Raw genomic sequence first — 21,983 nt, 5'->3', positions numbered from 1 at the left:
GCTATCCCGTGCTAAACTCCGCCTCGTGGATGGATCTAAATACTTTTTGAGGTTACAGTAAACAGACCGAAGCCACCGCAAGATAAGATGTGACAGAAACGAAAAATCCATTGGATTCAAAAAGAAAAGAGTATTGCTAGACGATAGATCCTAAACGTGTATTTAAGCGTAGCCGTGCGCCCGCAGCCATTCGAGAACCAACGCCTCATCGCGTTCCTTGTAGGATGCATTAGTTCGAATGTTGTCCGCGACAATGACAAGTGCGCGGTCATAGGCGCTCGTGTCCTTGTCCTTGAAGAAGGCCGTGATGTCATCACTGATCTGGTGATCGGCGAACTTTGATAGGCCCATGCGAACAAAGCGCTCAAAGACAACGTTATTGAATGACAGCCGAGTAGAAACAGCAGTCCAGTTGTCCTTGATGTACTGCCACAGCAGGTGGCGGACCTTAGAATTGGCAGCCAAAGACACAGCGCCGCTGTGGATGTCCTGGACAGCAACCTTATCCGAAAACACAAAGTCCAAGTACTCCTGCACCAGGGCGTGATCCTTGGTGCGACCAAGAGCAGACAGGCAGATCTCCTTTCCATCCACGGAGTCGGTCCGGAGATATTCCTCCTTGACGGCATCAAACTCCTTACGGCCACCCTCCGACACATTGATGCTGAAAATAGTCGACCGCAAATTGGTGTGAATGGCATTGACATCTTTGCCAGCAGCCCAGAGGTCGAAACGGCGTTTGGCCTCCGAGACAAAGCTATAAGAGTTGAGACTGTATCAGAATAGACGCTCAAACATATTTCAGGTATAGAAGGAGGTACCTACTCTTTGTGGCCAGCATTGCTCGCCATTGCAATCAGCAATTTCCGGAGTTGCACAATGAGGTAGTCCTCATTGGTCTGGAACTCCCAGCCAGCCCTTTCAGCGGCTGGTGAAGCCAGCTTGAGAGTGAACTTCTTCAGTCCGTCGGCAACCTGCTCGTTCTGGGAGAAAACCGAGCGGAGATTTGCCAAAGATGAAGAGATCTGAGACCAAACACTGTAGATGGAATTATTAGGTAAAGTAAACCTAGATTAGAGGGGGTAGGTTCCTCACAGGTAATTTTGTTCATCCTTGAACCCTTCCAAAAGAGTCAACAAAGCAGGCGTGGTGCCTTCTCCGGAGACTGCAAGAGCAGTTGCATCACCTAGTAGACCGATCTTGTCTTCGGTGCTCAGCAGATTAAGTGACTGACCGAGTTTGGCCAGGTGGCCAGGGGGGTAGTTAGTGCGATAGAACCCAGATAGGTCCTTGTTAATCTTGTAGAAAGTGTCCTCGCCAACTCCACCAACGGTGTCAGATTTTGCGGTGAGAGCACGAGTATCGACAGTGGCCAGCTCCGGTCCGGACTTGATGCCAAGAGGAATCCACCACTTTGTCTCATCTTCCTCAGGCTTTGCATCGCCAGTAGACAGGAATCGGTTCTGTCGAACGCTGATCTGGCCAGGTTCCTCTGCCACTGTGACAACCGGGAAACCAATCTTGCGGATCCAGGGATCCTTGGGTAATTAGTTAGATATTACTCCTCCCCAACAAATGATCAACACTCACCATGAAAGAATGCACATCCTGACCAGAAGCCTTGCTCAAGGCAGACCACAGGTCATTCGTGGTGGCATTTCCTATAAGGAAAATTAGCAAATGTTTGCGGTGAACTTCTTGTTCCATGTTTTACCGTATGCATGAGACTTGAGATAGTCCGCAACTCCGCGCAAGAAAGTTTCTCTGCCGAGGTGAACGCTCAGCATACGAATGACAGAGCTTCCCTTCAAGTAACTGATATGATCGAAGATTTGGTCGACTTCGAGAGCATTCTTGACGGGAACCTCAATTGGGTGGGATGCGCGCAGCGAGTCGAGATGAAATGCTTGTTGCACACCTTCAGCCTGTGATAACGTCAACATTGGTCTTGGCAGGATGTTTACCTCGGGAATTGCGTACGACAAACTGAGACCAAACGTTCCATTCTGAGTGCACGTCAGATATACTGGACAAAAACGCACATAGGATGGAATAAGAACTTACCTGGGTAGAAATGATCAACAGCAAGCCAACCAACCCAGGTTGCGAATCCCTCATTCAGCCACAATTCATTCCACCAATCCATAGTGACAAGGTTACCGAACCACTGGTGAGCCAGCTCTGTGATGTATTGGTCAGCTAACAGTGCTTCATTGATGTCTGGAAGCCCGGGGGCGGATTCTGGGGACTAACCGTGAGCTACAACATAGGCGATGCGGTTCTTATAGCGGTTGTCAGACTTTCCTTCATCGAAAAGAACGGCGGTGGTTCGGTATGTCACTAGACCCCAGTTTTCCATGGCTCCCATGGCCTAGAGACGGAATAATTAGCACAGAAAGGCTTCAGAAAATGTGGACAATGACGGTCCCTTACGAATTCGTGAACAGCCAGGAGATCAGCCTTGGGGAGCGGGTACTCGATCTCAAAGACCTCGGAGAAATAGTCGACCGTTCGGTGAGCACATTCCAGCGCAAAACGAGCCTGGTCCTGGAGACCCCGTGTGGTATAGACGCGAACAGGAATACTCTTGCCCTGGTACTTGCGCTGGGTCATGGCCTCAACATATTCAAAGTCACCAACTGCCCAGGCCAAAAGCTGCACGTAGAAAGCTTGCGTTAGTGATCCGAAATCCCAGCAACTCATTGAATCTGGGTTGTACTGACATAGGTGCTCATCACCGGGGTCTTCTCGAAGGTCACGAACTTCAATCCGGGATTGCTTCCATCTCTTTCCGACTGAACAGGCATGTTGCTCAACGCAGTCTGTCCCTTCGGAACTTCAATCTCGAAGTCAAAGGTGGATTTCAAGTTCGGTTCGTCGAAACAAGGGAAAGCACGGCGTGCATCACAGGACTCGAATTGAGTGCTCAACATGTAATAAAATTCGTCTTCCTTGGGAGTATCGGCAGATGGCTCTCCAACAGGCTTATACTTTGAGCGGTAGAAACCGGACATAGCATTGTTCATGGTACCGGTGAAATTGATCGACAAGATAACGTTTGCAGGTGCGATTGCTTGCGAGAAAGCAAAGGTTACTCGCTCCGATTTCTTGTCGTAGGTGATATTGGACGATTCGGCCAACTGACTACCTAAGTGACAGACCAGTATCAGTGTCTTCCATGCTCTATGTCATGTCGGAAATGCTCTCCCATGCATACCGTCTTTTCCTAAAATCTCAGCAGTCTGCACTTTGATCTCCTTCGAGTTCAATACAATCTCGCTGGTAGGGCTGGTGACCTTGAGATCAATCTTGACAGCTCCTTTGTATTCCCACGAGCCACCAAACTGCAAGTCGAAGAGGGAGACGTGGTAGTTGACAGGCTTGGCCCTATTACGGTGTTAGCTCTTTGTCAACAGGCATATTACAGAGAGAAAACGTGATCAAATATAGCTGTAGGAGATGGGAACCACCGAAAAAACTCCAGTGGGAATTCACTCACACGTCAGGAAGAGTTTCTCTGTCTTGGGACGCCATCATGCGGGCTTCAGCGGAACAATGTCTAATAGGGATAAAATTGAGGTTTATTCTAGCAGCTGGTGCAGGTAGACGAGAACGCAATCGAGGGGCACGCAAGTAGGAAAGTGAGGAAAAGAGAGAAGAGGAGGGGGAGGGGCGGAGAGAGACTGGACGGACGGCTTCAACTGCTACGCCAGCTCGTCTCGCAACGGATCTTCTCCCCCACATCGGCGGGTTTAGCTTAACCGTCTACGGGTATCGTCGGACACCTGAAAAAGAAAACGACGGTGGAAGGGAGGAACGAAAAGGAAAGAAAAGGGTTTGCATCTCCAAACGGAGCTCCGTCGGAGCTTGGACCCATTTTCAACGGGTAACGATTCCGCCTCCTTCACACAACTGCAACTATGGCCGACTCCGACGAAGAATATGTGGGCGAGGTAACAGAGGATGAAGATGATCTTCAGGTGACTCGAGGCGACACACGGGCCAGGAAAAGAAAGCAGCGCGGAGGCGCAGAATGGGAGCTATCCAGAACCTGGGAGACTCTGGTGGAAGGTGCAGATGGAACCATCAATTCGACCGTCGAGGGCCTTCTGGAGGCGGGCAAACGGAAAAGGTGAGCCTCGTTGATTGATTATCCGTCTCGTTGCTAACTTGTTCCCATCGCGCAGGCTATTGAAAGATACGACACCACTGCAGCGCGGTATCATTCGACATCTCATCCTCATAATCGATCTTTCACAGTCTATGTCCGAGAAAGACCTACGACCGACACGGTACCTGTTAACGCTTCGATATGCCCAGGAGTTTGTGAGAGAATTCTTTGAGCAAAACCCCATTTCCCAGCTCGGCGTCCTTGGACTGAGAGATGGTCTTGCCCTTCGAGTCAGTGATATGAGCGGCAATCCAACGGAGCATCTCGCGGCCATTCAAGCGCTAAAAACACAGGATCCCAAAGGTCTTCCCAGCCTCCAAAACGGATTAGAGATGGCACGTGGTGCGCTTTTGTATGTCCCCGTGTCGGAGACAGCCTACCCGAACAAAACTAATCCATGAATGTAGCCATACGCCGAGCCATGGCACTCGTGAAGTGTTGATCATTTTTGGGTCTCTCCTCTCCTCTGACCCTGGAGACATCCACCAAACAATAAGTACCCTGATCAGCGACAAGATCCGAGTTGGGATCGTCGGTCTCGCCGCGCAGGTTGCAATCTGCCGTGAGCTTTGCACCAAAACAAGTGGCGGGGACGAGACAGCGTATGGAGTGGCACTGAATGAACAACACTTTCGAGAGCTGATGATGGACGTAACGACACCCCCGGCTGCTTATTCCCGAAAGGAATCTGCGAGCTCTTTGCTAATGATGGGGTTCCCTTCTCGTACAGTGGAGTCCAACCCTTCTCTCTGCGCGTGTCATTCAAAGCCCTCGCGAGGAGGCTATCTCTGCTCACGATGCAATAGCAAAGTGTGTAGTCTTCCTGCGGAGTGTCCATCCTGTGGACTTACATTAATTCTCTCAACTCACCTGGCACGCTCGTATCATCATCTATTCCCCTTGATCAACTGGGTCGAGGTGCCGTGGCGTCGAGCCTCACAAAGCTCTGCTTGCTTTGCCTGCGGTATTTCTTTCCCACCCGTTCCCCCAGAGGATCAATGGCAAGGAATCGAGAACCATACCAAGGGAATGAGTGTGAGCAGTCGCTACGAGTGTACAGCGTGTCAGAACCATTTCTGTATCGACTGCGATCTCTTTGCACATGAGGTCGTACACAACTGTCCTGGGTGCCAAAGTAGAAGCACAAGCCTGCACTCCGCGCCCAAGCCAACAGCTGAGGGCATGGATACCACAATCTAGGGCTGGTGATTATTTCAAAATTGCATGGGTTTGGCGTCACTCCCGGGATATCCCATTTATCTTCATTTTCACAGGCCCAAAGGGCAGCATGGAGCAAGGCGCCTGTACGTACAGAAATACAACATTTTAAAGAAGCGGGAAAGGAAGAGCACAAGATTTAAACCTATAGTAAATTCTTCGCATACACTTTGTAGGATACAGAGTTGTGATCGGTGGTTCGATATAAGGTCAACGGGCCTCGGTTAGCTTGACTAGCCCCACGCCTCCTCCGCATCTCAGGTATCCTTCAAACATATATTCCTCAACGATGGCGCAACCTTCGATTCAAGATTTCGAGCGAGTACTGTCGTATTCTTTCCATACAGATCCCGAATTTGCCAATGGTCTCTCAATCATACTCGGTCACCCCGACACCCCCGCCACTGAGGCGGAGATGAATCGAGATGATGACCTTGTTTTACAAGCAAAGTGTTTCTTTTACTCACGGTATAGTTGCATTTTATGGGTTATATAGATTTATTTAACGACTAATATGCCATTGGGCCACAGAAAAGAAAAGCTCGCCCCAGCGATTGACTTTGCGGCCTTCAAGTCATGGTTGGCGTCACAGTCAACGGGAAAGTCCCAAATTCCAGACAGCCAGGAAGACTCGTCGCAGGCATCTACTGGGTTATCCCCAGAACAGAACATGGCAGATTCAACAAATGCAGAGCCCGCTTATCCATCGTCGTTTGCGCATATTGTGGAACTGATCACTACTGGACAACCAATTCCCGGAATTCAGGACATACCGGATACAGTGTTGACTGGACATGATATCTCGAGCGAGAAACCCCGGCGACGGAAACCCTGGGAGAAGGAAGACCTGGAAACCGCTCCCAGTGAGACCGCAACTGGTGCTCCTTGAGGCACTCGGCGATATTGAGATGAGATTAGAATATTGGAATAACGATATCATTTTCTCTGTAATTAACATGACACGCTGAAAGCTTTGATCCATCCGACTGAATAGCACAATGGTGATTGGGAATAGCAAGCCAATCTGATAAATCGGCAAGCAGTAATGATTCGCAAGATTGATGAGCAGTTGGATTCAACAATATTGAATGAACGCTGGCAGGTAATGAGTCACAAGCTGCTAGACCTGGAAATAGGGTAAAATGATTAACGCAATCAGTAACATGGGGGGGTTTTCCCTTTTTTCGTTTGTCGTTTTTCTTCGTAGACGATCAATGGGTGTCAAGAGACAGACTCAATGGACGGGCGCATAATTGGGTCCCCATTGATGCCCACGGCCGAATCGACCACTGGGCTGGCTCGTGGTTGAAAACTTGTCTTCATTGAAGTTGTTGAAGCGACCGATTTGCATACCGGCACCGGGACCTGGGCGAGTAGCATGAGACGGGTTACAGCAAAGCATAGCCACACGAGAGCCGAACTTGGAGCCACGAAGAGAGACCATGTGTTTTCTGATCAAAAGCAGGTTAGCCTTGAAACGGTTCAGTACTTGAGCTGGGGTAAGTAGTACCTGATATGACTGGCCACAACCTCTCGTTGGTGTGACGGAGCATTCATCAGAATCCATTGGATAAGATAATTGCCATACTGGTCTCCCGCTACTAAATATAAGTTAGTATTGTGCTTTTTTTTGTCTCTGGGTCGAGGTCTGAGCAACTTACTATCAATCAATGGCATGCGAGGTCGGTCAGAACGCCCGATGCAGACGCGAGTGAGATACCGATCCATGAACTCCGTACCTCCGATCTTGAGGCATTTTTCCACGATCTTAGATGCAAACTGATCCATGCTGTAATCAACAGCCCAGTGGAGAACATGCTCCACAGCACGGCTCTTGTCATGAGGAGCACCGTGCTCACAGATGTGTTGGATGCACCAATTTCCGAATTGCCCATGAGCGAGTACATCAATCTTTGCCAACACTTCTTCAATTGCCGGTCGCTTCTAATCATTAGTATTCATTGAAAGAATAAGTTACCCAAGAGAAGGGAAATCCCCCGTCGGTATGAGACGCTCAAGGGGTCAGGGACACTCACCTTTTCATCCTCGACACAATTTTCAAAGATGTTTTGAACAACTAAGCTACCCGTCTCCCCCAGAGCAACCTCGTGCCACATCCCCTGTAGTGCCTCGTTCACTTTGATCATCACTTGTGGAGGCTCACCACTCCACCGAAGCTCGAAGAGCTTTTGCCAAACATGACAGGAATACCGATGGATCACTGTCTCGGGAATTCTGCGAAGGAGTTCATGCACCATCAAAGCTTTGTGCTCCTCTGGGACACAGTCAAAAGCCTTTTGAATCACATGGCAGCCAAATGGATCCATGCTCAAATTTAGTGTATTGCCTCTGATTGCATTGGCGATGGCAACAACCTGCTCTGGGGTTCCGTGCTCAAAACAGCGTTGGACAAGGAAATTTCCAAAGCGATTGACCATGAGTGGGTAGGCTTGGTGAACAATTGCCTCGATAATATCATGTTTCTGTTCGGTTGTGCCGACTTTCAGCTTTTGTTGCAAGAAAATCGAAGCTTGTTGATCGTTACCGCAGACTATTTTGTCTACAATATATTTCCAATCACATGACACGTTCTTGTCAAGGAGCCGTCGGTAGTTGAGAGGCTCAAGCGGCGACACGTATGTTTGAATGGAATTGCCGCTCATCTGGAAAATATCAGAGTAAGTTCAAACGAAGGATACATGCTGACCAGGGTTCTTACCGCGGAAGTGGACCAAGAGCTATCATTAGCACTGGAACCCATAAACTCACTGGCAGTAGGAGAAAGAGGGCTTCCAATTGGCCGGGGATGGTAAGAAGGCACTGGGTAAAGGCCGGCCTGTTGCAAAGCACTGAGAGGTCTCTTTGCGGGTGACGTCGGTGACTTCGGGGTCTGGTCACTGGAAGATGCAGAAGAGAAATCACTCCAAGGAGTGGACCGGGCTGGGAACAGAGACCCGCCACGGCTGCATTGAGTGTTAAGGCGACGAGGTCCAGGAATTGAGCCTGCGGGAAACTGCGTCTGGTCGCCCATGGGACGCGAGTAGAACGCGCATGGACTGGCCGAAGGCCTCGAAAGGATTCTCTGGGGTTGTAGAGACGAGGATCCCGTGAACGGAGGATAGATACCAGAAGTGGCCCAGAATCGGCTAGGATCCTGGCTTGCGGGATTGTTAGAGACCAAAAGAGGCACACTATAGTCCCTGTCGAGAGCAGGCTCAAGACGGGCCCACGGCCCGCGAGATCCACCGTAGGGTCCTGTAGACAATGGCTCCGAGATATCAGACTGTGAGTCGTCTTGGCCAGCCCAAGAATCTTGGAATTGGCCGAAAGCAGAGCTCGACCCATTGAAAACGTTCTGCAAGGGACTGATGGTTTGTTCTCTTATCTCACGACTGCTGAAATCTGCCTCGGATGGGGGACCAAGGGCTTGGTCTAAGGTATGCTTTATCACGCGGGTCTGGGCGAGCTCTTGCTCCTGCAAAGCTATTTTTGAGTTTGCAGCCAGCAGCTCTTGCTTGAGACGACGCAACTCCACCGTGTTATCCTCCTGGCTGTGGGATTGATGAGGAACTGTGGCGTATGGAGTTGGCAGTGATTCGATAATTGGGGCAACCTGGGACGGTCCAGAGGAAGGATCAGCTTCGGGACGGGTGGTTTGGATCGATTTGGGAGAGAGAGTTGCCAGTATTCTCTCAAAATCCGATGGTTGTCCACTCAAAGGTTCAGCTTTGATGTGATCTAGCTTCTGCTTCTGGGATTGTGAGATCACATGCACAAAGGATTGGTACCATGAGAGACACACCTTGCTCAACGAATGCTCTGCCCCATCACTAGATGGAAGTTGCATATTTCCATGGCGAGAGACTTCCATAGGGTCAGAAGAGCCGTAGCGAGTAGTTGGGGTTTGGTGTCCCTATAATGAGCAGCGCAGTCAGCATGTGATGAACTCATTTCAAAGCCGTCATGTGAAAGGATCATACCGATTGCTCGTGTCCAAAAGAGAGAGCTCGCCCATCGATGCCATCATGGGGAATAAAGTGTGTTTCGCTACCTATGCGACCAAGCGTCGAAGGCCCGCTTAGGGTAGACATTTTGTCAACTAACAAGGATGAAAACAGAGACAGAATCAGAAAAGAGAAACAAGAAAAGACGAAAAAATGAAAATGTGAGAAAGCCGCCGAGTGAAGGTTGGGACAGAGAGGCTTGTTGGAACCAAGTGAGTTTACATGCAACGAAAAGGATTCTGGGCAGATTCTCACGAGATGACAGTAAACATTTGGGGATTTCAGGAGATGAAGTTGAAGAACATGGGATAAAGAGAAGAGAGAAGTGGGAAGGAGAGAAAGAAGTGAGGGCAAGAGTAAGAAGACCAGGAAGGAGCACGAGGCAAAGCTGGAAACAGCAACGAACATTTACAGCTCTACGAAACCACGGGTTCAACTCCGGCAAGGTATTCTATGCATTTATTGGTAATTCTTCGTGTTCCTGAACCAAGTATAGGTCTTCAAACTTGGTGAGCCTGAAGTGCGTTTTGGTCCCCAGATGATCAGAGTATCTACAGTTCATATTAATATTCACGTATATATCTAAAGCCTGGGAGAGAACAAATGTTAAATGTCAAGAACCGGCGCATCTAAGTATTTGAGCAAAGATTCAACTGAAGTGTAGATATATCCTCATATAATATCACGTGATATACGAGATCAATATCACATTGCAAGTTAATGTTAATGTTAAGTTAACTTAAGTTGACTGTACATGTACATGTACATGTACATGGTGTCTATTAATAGAAACGTCAAGATATCAGGGAAATGGCATGGTATACGGGTACATGTAACTACATCGGAGGTTGCCGAATTATCCATCTTAAAATTAAAAGCGAGTCAGATATCCTTTTAAACAATTTCTACCTTGCCTTTTTACCGAATCCCTTACTTCTCTCAGTGCGGCGACAGTGTCCGGAAGCGTGTGTCCTTTATACTCGACGCTTATTCGCTCGAGGAGATTCGTCATCGAACCTAGCCCACCCTTTCTCAACCCCCATCAAACAACCAACTCTCGGAATTCAGGTCCTTGGTAAGTGACACCGGGTGTTTTTCGCGCTTGCTTTCTTTAACGTCTTCCTCCCCCAGAATATGGCCACAACCACAGTGACCGGTCATGGGCGACGCTCCTCCATGCGACAAACTGAATTGCAAATACCAAAGTCCTCCGCCTCCCAATCAACCAGCAGCCCCATTGATAAATTTCCACCCTATGAGGACACCATCGAGACAGTCGCGGGGACAACTCGTCCCAACCGAAGTGCTTCCGTCAAATATGCCCCAAACGAGCTTTGGGAACCCCGGAAAACCAGTTTCTACTCGCGAGAACATGCCAACGGGCCATTGAGAAACCCCAAGCATCGCCCACGGAAGAGTATTAGCGAGGCCATATCAACCATTCGAACGCGCAACGGCAGCATGAGTGCCAACGCCCACGAATTGGCCGAAGCTCTCCGTGCGCCAGTATCCTACCGATTGACTGTATGTTGTTTCATGAGCGGGTTGGCGGGCCTTGATTGCGCTAACACATCCCCAAGGCGCTATGTGTCATTTGGTACTTTACCTCAGCCCTCACAAACACCTCATCGAAGTCGATCTTGAACGCCCTTCCGATGCCTATTACTCTGACCATCGTCCAATTCGCATTCGTCTCCTTTTGGTGTTTGTTGTTGGTATATCTTTCCACGATTATACCTCGATTACGACAAAGCATCCCGGTACTTCAACATGGTATCCGCTATCCGTCCCGGGAGGTCATATCTACAGCCCTGCCTCTGGCAGTATTTCAACTAGCCGGTCACATTCTCAGCTCAATGGCCACGGCACAAATTCCTGTTTCTCTGGTCCATACTATCAAGGGTCTTTCCCCTCTTTTCACGGTTCTCGCATACAGGATTTTGTTCCGCATCCGCTATGCACGGGCAACATATTTATCATTAGTCCCACTTACTATGGGAGTGATGCTTGCGTGCTCGACTGGGGTATCCACAAATTTCTTCGGGATTTTTTGCGCATTCGCCGCAGCTATTGTGTTTGTTTCGCAAAACATTTTTTCAAAGAAGCTTTTCAACGAGGCAGACCGTGCGGAATCAGAACTGCAGAACCCGGGGCGACGCAAGCTAGACAAACTCAACCTCCTTTGCTATTGCTCTGGGCTGGCCTTTTTCCTCACTCTGCCTATTTGGTTTGTCACCGAGGGTTACCCATTGGTATCTGATTTTATCAATGATGGTGTGATATCGCTGTCGGAGAAGAAAGGGTCACTGGACCATGGTGCACTTCTCATCGAGTTCATCTTCAACGGAGTTTCACATTTTGCCCAGAACATCTTGGCCTTTGTACTCCTGTCGATGATCTCTCCCGTGTCATACTCTGTAGCATCCTTGGTCAAGCGCGTATTTGTGATTGTGGTGGCGATTGTCTGGTTTGGGAGCTCGACCACGCCGATTCAAGCAATTGGTATTTGTCTCACTTTCGTGGGTCTCTACCTTTACGACCGCAACAGCCATGACGATGTGGCCGACCAAAGGGCAAATGCAGATCATTTCCGTGCCGAAAAGTCCATACTTCCGATGAATGTGCGACATTCGAGCAAACCGTGGGACTCGAATGGCTATGCCTTTCCCGCAGGTAGAAACTATGAGGCATCCAATCTTAACAACTCACATGCGGCAGCAAACAGCTCCAAAAAGGAAGATGATGGACCGGGACGTGTACGGCCTAGAGGAACCAGTGTTTCTCGTACATGGTTACCAGGAACCAAGCAAGAATCCACTTGGCAGGTCAGTGATTCCCAAGCAGCAGCTTAGCACCTATGTTTCATTAGTTCATTGTACGATATGATGGCGTTGGGGTGTTGTTCGGGGAGTTTACGTTAATATCCCCTTGTCTTTTGACCCATCTGGGTTGTTCACTTTGGCGCAAGGCATGTTCTTGCCAACCCAATCGGTTGTACAACTGTCAAATTTACAAGACCGAAACCGGACTTTCAATAGATGTGATGTGGCAATGTTAGGTGTAAACTTCTCTCCAAAATGTATACAATTGATAAGCTAGTATAATGAGGACCTAGTCATAACCACTAAGGATTAAGAGTGATGTAGCTACCGTCGGTAAGGAACAAAGTCATCATTAGGCGAACCCTTGACAGCTCCAGCTACGGCGCAATTCTGCTCTTGGGACATACTGTAGAGGAAAAAGGAACAGGAAACGCCGGTCTCCTACAATAAATGATGCCCGTGAAATGAGATTATATGAGGAAAAGAATATCATTAAGGGGCAAAACGAATGGTTTTGAAGGGATGTCGGAGCAGGGGTTTATCCGCCTAACCGAGCCAATCCGCGTGAATCCATTTGTGTTGTCTTTAGTCAGCTTTAGTTATGGTCAGCACCCCCATTATGTAACCGCAGATTCCGATGCAAAGTGCTCTCTGACCTCCCAACTGTCACCAGGATTCCACCGCCTCACCCTTCATCCTATTTCCCACCCTCCCATCTCTGTTTTCTTCTCAATCATGCGGCCGCAGCTGTTCCGTGCGGCCGCCCGGTCTCTCCGGGTTCCTAAGGTCACCCCCAGGACCTTCGCGACGACAGCCCCTCGCGCGGCCGAGGTGGAACTCACCATTGGTACGTCCACTCCCAGTCTGGTTTATCGGGGTCGACCGATAACTGATCATTTGTTCTCTAGATGGTAAGAAAGTGTCGGTAGAAGGTAAATCTCCAGCCTAGGCAATGCATTGGGCCTTTACTCACATCTTCCCTTGAAAGCCGGTTCGGCTCTTATCCAAGCCTGTGAGCAGGCAGGCGCAACAGTCCCCAGGTAAGACAATTACTAGCCAATTGACTTCCTACTTCAGGTGCTAACCATGCAATAGATACTGTTATCATGAGTATGTGCCCTCGAATCGAGCCACGCATATTATTTTCGCTAACCTCAGGTCCTTGAAGAAAACTTTTGGTTGCGGGAAACTGTACGTGGAATTGATTTCTTCTTTCCCTTTTACCAAAGCAGACATACTAACCAAACATACAGGTCGTATGTGTCTCGTCGAAGTCGAACGTGCCCCGAAGCCGGTTGCCTCCTGTGCTTGGCCAGTACAGCCGGGTATGGTGGTCAAGACGAACTCGCCGCTGGTTCACAAGGCTAGAGAAGGTGTGATGGAGTTCCTTCTCGCCAATCATCCCCTCGATTGCCCTGTTTGTGACCAAGGAGGAGAGTGCGATCTCCAAGACCAGTCGATGCGTTATGGTGCCGATCGGGGTCGATTCCACGAAACCGGCGGAAAGCGTGCTGTGGAGGATAAAAATATTGGCCCCCTGGTCAAGACTTCGATGAACCGATGCATTCACTGCACTCGTTGTGTTCGATTCATGAATGACGTTGCCGGTGCCCCCGAACTGGGAACGACTGGACGTGGAAACGACATGCAAATTGGAACCTACCTCGAGCAGAACCTCGATTCGGAGCTGTCAGGCAATGTTATTGATCTGTGCCCAGTTGGTGCGCTGACTTCGAAGCCTTATGCCTTCCGGGCACGTCCATGGGAGCTGAAACATACCGAGTCGATCGATGTTCTTGACGCCCTTGGCTCTAACATCCGCATCGATAGCAGAGGCCTGGAAGTCATGCGAGTCGTCCCAAGGTTGAATGATGATATCAACGAGGAGTGGATTAACGACAAGTCGCGGTTTGCGTGCGATGGACTGAAGACCCAAAGGCTCACCACGCCGCTCATTCGTCGGGAGGGCAAGTTTGTTCCCGCAACCTGGGAACAGGCTCTCATGGAAATCTCTGCGGCCCATCAAAAGCTCCAGCCGCAAGCTAATGAATTCAAGGCTGTTGCCGGACACTTGGTTGACACCGAGTCGCTCGTCGCCATGAAGGACCTGGCGAACAAGCTTGGCTCCGACAACCTCGCCCTCGATCAACCAGGTGGCAGCGCCCCTATCGCTCACGGTATTGATGTTCGTTCCAACTACCTGTTCAACTCCAAAATCTATGGCATTGAGGAAGCAGATGCCATTCTTCTGGTTGCGACAAACCCCCGCCATGAAGCCGCAGTCCTCAACGCTCGCATCCGCAAGCAGTATCTTAGGTCCGATCTTGAGATTGGTCTTGTTGGTGAGGAGTTCGAGAGCACCTTCGACTTCGACCACCTCGGTACCGATGTCTCTTCCTTGAAGACTGCCTTGTCCGGAGAGTTTGGCAAAAAGCTTGCTGCCGCTCAACGGCCAATGATCGTCGTTGGTAGCGCTGCCGCGGAGCATCCCGACGCCAAGGCAATATTCGAGGCCGTCGGCGGCTTTATCGAGAAGCATGCCGACAACTTCATCACTCCTGAGTGGCAAGGATACAATGTTCTCCAGCGCGCAGCGTCTCGAGCTGGCGCTTACGAAGTTGGCTTCACTGCGCCGTCCTCCGAAGTTGCTCAAACTACACCAAAGATGGTTTGGCTCTTGGGCGCCGACGAGGTCGCCCAGAGCGAGATCCCCAAGGACGCATTCGTCATCTACCAAGGACACCATGGTGACCGCGGTGCCCAGCTTGCTGATGTCGTTCTACCAGGTGCCGCTTACACTGAAAAGTCTGGCACATACGTCAACACAGAAGGTCGTGTTCAGGTTACCCGTGCTGCCACGTCACTCCCCGGGGCTGCTCGTGATGACTGGAAGATCATTCGTGCGACTAGTGAATTCCTTGGTGCCCCCCTGCCTTACGATGATATCGAGGCTCTTCGTGACCGCATGGAGGAGATCAGCCCTGTGATGCGTCGCTACGACGTTGTTGAGCCAACTTCCGTTGGCTCGTTGAGCAAGGTCCAACTTGTAGACCAGAACAAGGGTTCTTCGACGACTGGAGCTCCTTTCAAGAAGGTTATCGAAGACTTCTTCTTTACTGACGCTATCTCCCGAAGGTTGGTACCCTTTCACCTATCTTCGATCGCGTTGCATCGCTAACTCTGTTTCAGCTCGCCCACCATGGCTCGTGCCTCTGCTGCCAAGGCTACTGGAAACCCTGAGACCAACTTCATGGCAGCAGGAGAGATGTCTCCCCAGGCTTTGTATGGCTAGATCGGTGTCTGAATGACCTGATTCTATGTTTCTCTAATGGTTGCAGGCGTTTTTATTGTACCACATCTTAAACTTCCCTTTGGATGTACTGTTTTCTTTCCATATTCTGTGCTTTTTTCCCTATCATCTCGAACACCCTTCCGGTTCCGGTTGACTTCTTCGCTCTTCTCCGGTGTCGCCTGGGATTAATCGGTAGTGGTTGACTTGTACATAAAAAGACTAAACCTCCAAAATCTCAATTCCATGGGCATTTGAGATGATATTACGACTTGTCACATTCACGCGTAGGCAAGTTCTGGGCTGCCCTTCTTAGTTTCAAAGTAGGGCCTAACTTTCCTATGATACGTTTTCACGAGATTCTGATGAGAGCCAGGTAAAGATACAAACTTCTCGGGTATGCGGAAGTACTAGCTGGAGTGGGTCTGTAAAGACAGCACTGTATAGGCACCTATGAGTCCAAATACTGTAAATTGTCCTCTCAAAATGTCACAGATCCTGCTTGTCTGAGACCGGTTGCTTAAATCAATCTAAGCCCAATTCACAGCTCATCGTCATCAGTCTCCCCGGCGGTTTCTTCGGCATCTTCGGAGGCCATAGTCGATGGAGTCTTCGTTGTTGCTCCCCCAGCCCTTCTGGTGAACGGCAACTCCCTTCGGGGGGGAGCTGTGTCCTTTGCTTGGGGGACTGGTTTCATATGAGCAGAATTATCTGGGGACGCATCATCATCAGTCGTGCTGTTGTTCTCGTCTTCTAGGGGCTGAGGAGTTGAGCGCTCATCGTCCGTGTCGTGGTCATTGATAGCGTCTTGATCAGTCCTTTCCGTATCGAGATGCATCTGTTCAAATCCATCGGAGTCCTCAGACTCGCTCAAACCCTGGGCGCTTCTTTTTGTCGAATGGAGTTGTCCAGCACCGTACTCCTCTTCGGGGATAGTAGCTTGGATTTCAGAGACTATCGCTGTTCGGTCAATAGTGTGATAATTAGAAAACTTCGGTTGGTTGACCTCACCTTTAGATGGGTCTGGAGTCGCTGATGCCAGAAGGCGTTGCTGATTGCGAATCTTGAGCTTTTTCTCATTCAAAAGCTGCGCGAAGTTGGTTACCAGTTGGGTTTCATGTTGGGTCTTCGCCTGCATGAGGTCTTCAAGCTGTTCATTTAATTTGTGTATTGTGTCCTCGGCGAGGCGATAACGAGAAGTTAGGCTGGAGACTTGTTGCTCCAGCATGTCAGCTCGCATAACGGCAATCCCAGTCCACTCGAACAGTTCCACGGCTTGCTCATCGTCTTGCTTCAATACAAGCGTACCGAGGCGTTGCTACAGTGCCGGTCAGTCGAAATGTATTACAAAGTGGTAGGACACGAACAGTGATGGTCTGCACTCGCTTCCGTATCGTAATCACAATTTCCTTGTCCTCTTCGGAGCCTGATATAGTGGCCACTGTTTCAAGGCCAGTGGCCCAATCCGGCTCATCCGACGGCGGAGAGGATTGTCCCAGAATTAAGGACACTGTGTTGGCCCAGTCATCCTCTGACCCTTGATAGTTCTTTGCGCGAAGATCTTTCAGGCGTGCCTGCTTCACTGTCCTAACTGTGTGAGTCCATGAATTCCTTTAACTTCCATTGACAACGACCCACACAAGCTGATATAGGGCGATTCTCCTTCAGTTGCTGTCAGGGTTAAATCAAAAGGCGCCGAGCTGTTCTGTGAAACATGAATGAGCACAAATGCCCCAGCCTCATCGGATCTAGGGAACCGTAGGACTCGGTCTGGAAGAGGCATCGAAAGGAGAGTAAGACAAGAAGGAACCAGTTTCAAAAAGAGATAAATCTTAGCTATGAAGGAGATCCCAAGGCAACAGAGTGGTTCCACCTATGAGTATATGTAGGTACGTGCGAGGCAAGTAGCTGATACCTAAACCCCCACCTAAATCCCAGTAGACACCAAAAGTACCAGGTACCCCTTGTATAGGTTCACGTTTCGTTTACACTGTATGTCCGGTTACGAGACAGTATAATTTATTAGAATAACTCTGTATTCAGAAGTCAAATACCTACGCAGTGGTCCACTCAAATCTATCGCATACCCTACCCCGGGGGGGGCACGTTCTTCCTCTGCACGAGGAATCCGAGATCCAGCCACAACATCTTTTTCCCCTTTTGCACCCCTTTGCTGCTCAGCTCTCAAATCTTCGACCTAGACCTGGATCGTCCTCTCTCTGATTTGGGAGGATCTGGTCCCTATATCGTACTCCGATCTGATTCGACGTTCCACCGGTTCTATCCCCCGATCCGCTTGGCGATATCTCAACTTTACCAACTGCTGTCCTCGCTTTACTCTCGCCGACCGACCCGGAATGACGCTCATGTTCTCGCCCCCTGAATCTCCGTCCGTGTCGCAAAGCTTGGAGACTGCCATTTGAGCCATAATCGCCCCTTCAGGGACATTCGTCCCTGTTCCGTGAGCGCCGCATGCTCCGAGCCCCTTCCCCTGATCGGCTGGAGCCTACCATGGACTCGTTACCCAACCAGTTACGACCAGGCACCAATGAACCGATTGAATGCTGGGATGACGACGACGATTTACAATTCAACGGGGATGTTCAGTTCCGCACCGCGTCCAGCGCGGGATCCATAACAAATTCGTCATTCCGGCCATCTGGGCATCGAGATTCCATTTCCTCGCGACGTTCTGCGCGCTCGGATCTTGACTCCAATGTTGGAGACGAGGATTGGCAGGTTCCGCTCTACGAAAATGACGAGTTCGCCAAAGAAGAAGCTATTGCCTCGGCCAAGACCGCGGGAATTCCCATTCCTACAGATATTCCCAAATCGGCTCTCATCGGCGGCACGATTAAGCGCTTGTCTACCCGAAAGACCAGAAAGACATTTGTTGACGACTGGTCAGAGGATGTTGAGCTCCCGGACCCCGAAACTGTCCTACAACTAAAGACTCCCCGGGAAACAGTGTTTCCTGATTTCCTCCGAAATGTCAGCTCTGCTGCCACCAGTCCAGTGAAGTCCGCAGCCTCGCCATCATGGACCGACGAAATTTCTACACATTTACAATCAGCTTTGGAATTTGACGGCTTTGACCCGCAAGACATACCAACCCTCAAAGCCCCAACCCCTCGGTCTCCAAAGAAATCATCCACGGCCAATGTCGGGGTTCTCAATGTGGAACAGGAAACAGATGATGACTTTAACCAGGACTTCGAATTACCTCAAACCCTTCAGCCTCTAGAATTGTCCTATCGGAAGCATAATTTCAACGTTTCTAGCCCCATCTTGGACGATTTCGATCTCGAGTGGTCTGAAGGAAGCATCGGTGTCCGGGTCGGCGGCACTACAAGAGACGGTCGCTCAGTTCCCAGCTCCTCGATTTCGATTGCCAGTCCTAGCGTCTCAAGCTGTCTCACAGCGGAAAGTGAAGACGATGGCCTCGACGGCCTCGTCATCCCTGAGGGTCCTTTGGATTTCAAGGCTTCACTCAAGAAGCGCCAAACAGCACGGATCGAGAACGTGGACGTACGAGAAAACCGGCTGGATCAGGTCCCTGACGCTGATGACTTTTTTTCTGGCATCGAAGTCGACAATGGAAAGGCCTTCTCTTCGGGGAAGCTGGCTTTGAACCCTAACGTAAAATGCAAGACTGAACGGCCATCTAGTCCGACTCGTCGGTCTGCAACAACTCTCACATTCACTAGTGCGACAGGTTCTCCACGAACCCGCATTCCTCGCTTGTCTGGTCATGATCGGACACATTCAACCCATCTTGAGACTGTCTCAGAGAGTGGTGCTCCTCTTTCCAAATTTCGAACATCCCAATCGCGTCTTGGGCATTCATCTCAATCATCTACATCAAGCCTCCCCATTTCTAATGTCATTCCGACATCGCCAACTCCACCTCTCTCTGGTCGACGACTTCTCGGACCTCGAACTCCTAGGGACAGTACCCAGTCCAGCGAGGTCAACCCTCCAAATAGGCGTTTGAAAACGAAACGTTCACTGCCCTCAATCCGTGGCACGGGCTCTGCACCCTTGACGCAGCCTTCTCAGCGCCAACCGATTGATCGACCGGTGCGTCTTCCTTCCGCGAGACCTAAAACACCGGTGGATCGCCCCTTAATTGATGGGAGGACATTCGGCCGCAGAGCCCAGGCGCCGTTCATGCCAGCTGGCCCCTCAGAATCTCAATCGCATGCCAATGTGAAGGGATACCGCTCCTCCCGCCGCACAAACTCGGACAGCTCCAGTGGGCTACTTAGTCCACAGGGAACCTTCGGTCGGCTCCCTCGATCAACTCGGAATGAGTCCTTCCGTACTAGTTTTGGCGAATCAACCCCGGATTCTGTTGCTTCGGCAAAGCGTACCCTTACACGACCAACCAAACGGCGTAATTTTGGGGATGGAACAGAGCTCGAGTCGTTTGACGACTTGTCTACATCGGTGGCGGCAGAGAGCAAGTTTGTCAAAACTCCCACAGGTCGAGGTGCTCCAAGATCCGTTCGCTCCAGACTCAGTCAGAGTCGGATTGAGCCACCGCACGATGTATCACCTCCTCAATCGTCAACATCCCCATCGGCGCTTAAATTACGAAGTCCGACTCCTAGGTTTGCCCAAGATACCAATGCATCCCGGAATGCAAGAGAACAACGCATTGCTTCCATGGCAATGAACTCGAAAAGCCGTGAATCAAATTCTCTCTCTAGTTTCAGCTCGAACTGGAAGTCCCAGCCTATCTCAAGAGCCCCTCCCTCGACATCAATTCGAAGCCGGAAAAGCAGGCCTAGTGCAAAATTAACATCAAAACCACATCTGATCAAGCCCATGGGGTCTGGGGTGCAAGATGCCAAATGTAAGCAAGCCTTGATTTTGAATGATTGACCCAAGCTCACTATTCACCGTTCCTAGCCGTGAGGGGTATGCGTTACAACCCTATCAACTTCCGTTGGGAAGGAAATGAAAACTCGGTACAAGATTTCGATCATGCTTCAAAATCACCCAAGCCTGCACCAGCTCTCATCACCAATGTTGGCGCGATGCACAACGTTCAAACCGTCGGTGGGATGGTCTTCGATCCGCATCGTATGTGCTGGCTCAAGGCCCCACTTGACGGCGTTGCAGATGAAGATGATGTCTTTGCCGGTCTAGATGATTTGGAGGCAAGCAGCACCCATGGACGCACCTCGGGGGCATTTGAAGGGCCTCAGTTCCAGGGGGATGAGGCAAGTGCCGGTGAATCCTCCGATGAAGGACCTATGACGGAGGAATTCGATGTCGGGCCAGAATTCATTCGACGACAGCGAGCCGAGGAAGAAAAGTGGAGGCGCAAGGTTGACAAGTGGGTTGGCTTCGACCGCCACGAAAATCACCTATGGATCATCCGTGATTTGGTGGCACTTGATGGCAGGGAAGAAGCAGCCTAGACGGGGCGACTTCGCCTTGGGAAATACACGACCTTACGACCTACTGGCATGAACTTACGGTGACTTTCAAGCCTGACTTTTGTAACTATACAGTACTGTTAATATGTAAAGAGTGAAGAGTGAAGTTTTCTGAGAAGTTGGGCAGAATCCAACAATAGCAACTCGCGCCTCTCCCGCAACTCCCAACTCCCAACTCTCAACTTCCATCTCCCAGGTCTATCCATGTTCTGTGAAATACTGAAACTCGGACTCGGACGTTATGCAGACCATTTCCGGGAAAATGATCGGGAAGCAACAGTCCCCCCTTTTCAGTTGTGAACAGGATTCCGATTGCTTCCTGCGAGGGTCCGAACCTTGGATGTTGGGCGACAAATCGTGTCTCACTACGAGCCAAACGTATGCAGTCCTGCCATCCCGCATTGATTGCCCTGCACCTGTCACTCGGAGATGCTTGCCACGTCAAATCGAAACACATACTTGGCAGTGAGACATGGACACACAACACACACGCAACTGGGATTCCCTAGATTCTCGAGGGCAGTTACATCCTCATCCCCAAGCCTGAGAGAACGCATCCATGTTCCTTACCAATTGGCACGGCTACTTGCAGGGGAAATCTGTTTGTGACCAGGCAAACGTGCAGAAGATCGATTCTATGCAAATCGGGGAGATCATCGTCTCCCCGCCTCTTTGTCCCGATAGGATGCCTCGAATACCCAACGTGGCTCTGGAGCGTATCGCCTTACCGAAAACGAACCCTTTCTTTTTTTTCTTTGCCCTCTGTACCTTACCTCGACTCTTTCTTTTTCCCTGTGAAATATTTGCTGTTAGTCTTCCAGGGATGCCCTCTGTTGTTTTCTGCCTTTTCGACATGGTCTCGTGCTCTTGGGATATCCGCGCCCTTTGGGGTCCTTTTAATGCAATCGCTACCCCGTTCTTAAATGGGCCTCCAGTGACTTCTCTCTCCCCTTGATATCTTCTTGTCATACTGGTGGGAGTGACTGTTCCTCACGCCTCGTCTCACTACACTCTACTCTGTCGTTTGGTGTC

General features: G+C 50.1%; 7 protein-coding genes across 7 annotated transcripts; 4 read left to right on the top strand and 3 right to left on the bottom strand.

Moving 5' to 3' along the window:
• Positions 1–162: 162 nt before the first annotated feature.
• Positions 163–3,534, bottom strand: PENARI_c013G06726 (M1 family metallopeptidase; the record flags this gene model as incomplete). Its single annotated transcript, XM_022633250.1, has 12 exons — positions 163–757; positions 826–1,038; positions 1,096–1,538; positions 1,591–1,661; positions 1,715–1,925; positions 1,981–2,006; positions 2,065–2,181; positions 2,254–2,371; positions 2,434–2,655; positions 2,724–3,148; positions 3,218–3,387; positions 3,500–3,534. 12 exons carry the CDS (start codon positions 3,532–3,534, stop codon positions 163–165), a joined length of 2,646 nt encoding a protein of 881 aa, XP_022486812.1.
• A 386-nt stretch (positions 3,535–3,920) lies between these two features.
• On the top strand, positions 3,921–6,278 carry PENARI_c013G08349 (TFIIH/NER complex subunit SSL1; the record flags this gene model as incomplete). The annotated part of the gene is made up of 5 exons (XM_022633286.1): positions 3,921–4,132; positions 4,188–4,523; positions 4,579–4,822; positions 4,902–4,981; positions 5,921–6,278. 5 exons carry the CDS (start codon positions 3,921–3,923, stop codon positions 6,276–6,278), a joined length of 1,230 nt encoding a protein of 409 aa, XP_022486947.1.
• A 345-nt stretch (positions 6,279–6,623) lies between these two features.
• PENARI_c013G12285 (Pumilio-family RNA binding repeat-containing protein) lies at positions 6,624–9,480 on the bottom strand (the record flags this gene model as incomplete). Its single annotated transcript, XM_022633381.1, has 6 exons — positions 6,624–6,840; positions 6,900–6,990; positions 7,051–7,333; positions 7,426–8,052; positions 8,109–9,302; positions 9,370–9,480. 6 exons carry the CDS (start codon positions 9,478–9,480, stop codon positions 6,624–6,626), a joined length of 2,523 nt encoding a protein of 840 aa, XP_022486756.1.
• Positions 9,481–10,527: 1,047 nt separating this feature from the next.
• Positions 10,528–12,245, top strand: PENARI_c013G02939 (putative ER to Golgi transport protein (Sly41); the record flags this gene model as incomplete). The annotated part of the gene is made up of 2 exons (XM_022633157.1): positions 10,528–10,917; positions 10,974–12,245. The coding sequence occupies 2 exons, from the start codon at positions 10,528–10,530 to the stop codon at positions 12,243–12,245; spliced, it is 1,662 nt and encodes a 553-aa protein (XP_022486920.1).
• A 705-nt stretch (positions 12,246–12,950) lies between these two features.
• PENARI_c013G10786 (putative NADH-ubiquinone oxidoreductase, subunit G) lies at positions 12,951–15,507 on the top strand (the record flags this gene model as incomplete). The annotated part of the gene is made up of 7 exons (XM_022633346.1): positions 12,951–13,062; positions 13,124–13,147; positions 13,204–13,255; positions 13,311–13,325; positions 13,384–13,406; positions 13,469–15,350; positions 15,405–15,507. The coding sequence occupies 7 exons, from the start codon at positions 12,951–12,953 to the stop codon at positions 15,505–15,507; spliced, it is 2,211 nt and encodes a 736-aa protein (XP_022486891.1).
• A 538-nt stretch (positions 15,508–16,045) lies between these two features.
• On the bottom strand, positions 16,046–17,287 carry PENARI_c013G11994 (uncharacterized protein; the record flags this gene model as incomplete). Its single annotated transcript, XM_022633376.1, has 3 exons — positions 16,046–16,822; positions 16,872–17,086; positions 17,143–17,287. The coding sequence occupies 3 exons, from the start codon at positions 17,285–17,287 to the stop codon at positions 16,046–16,048; spliced, it is 1,137 nt and encodes a 378-aa protein (XP_022486843.1).
• Positions 17,288–18,015: 728 nt separating this feature from the next.
• PENARI_c013G04238 (putative cytokinesis regulator (Byr4)) lies at positions 18,016–20,933 on the top strand (the record flags this gene model as incomplete). The annotated part of the gene is made up of 2 exons (XM_022633188.1): positions 18,016–20,362; positions 20,419–20,933. The coding sequence occupies 2 exons, from the start codon at positions 18,016–18,018 to the stop codon at positions 20,931–20,933; spliced, it is 2,862 nt and encodes a 953-aa protein (XP_022486781.1).
• Between the last annotated feature and the right edge of the window lie 1,050 nt (positions 20,934–21,983).

This window comes from Penicillium arizonense (assembly GCF_001773325.1).
Source record: "Penicillium arizonense strain CBS 141311 chromosome Unknown PENARI_contig013, whole genome shotgun sequence".
NCBI lineage: Eukaryota > Fungi > Ascomycota > Eurotiomycetes > Eurotiales > Aspergillaceae > Penicillium > Penicillium arizonense.
Note: the sequence above shows the minus strand (reverse complement) of the source record. Positions and strands in the feature narration are given on the sequence as shown.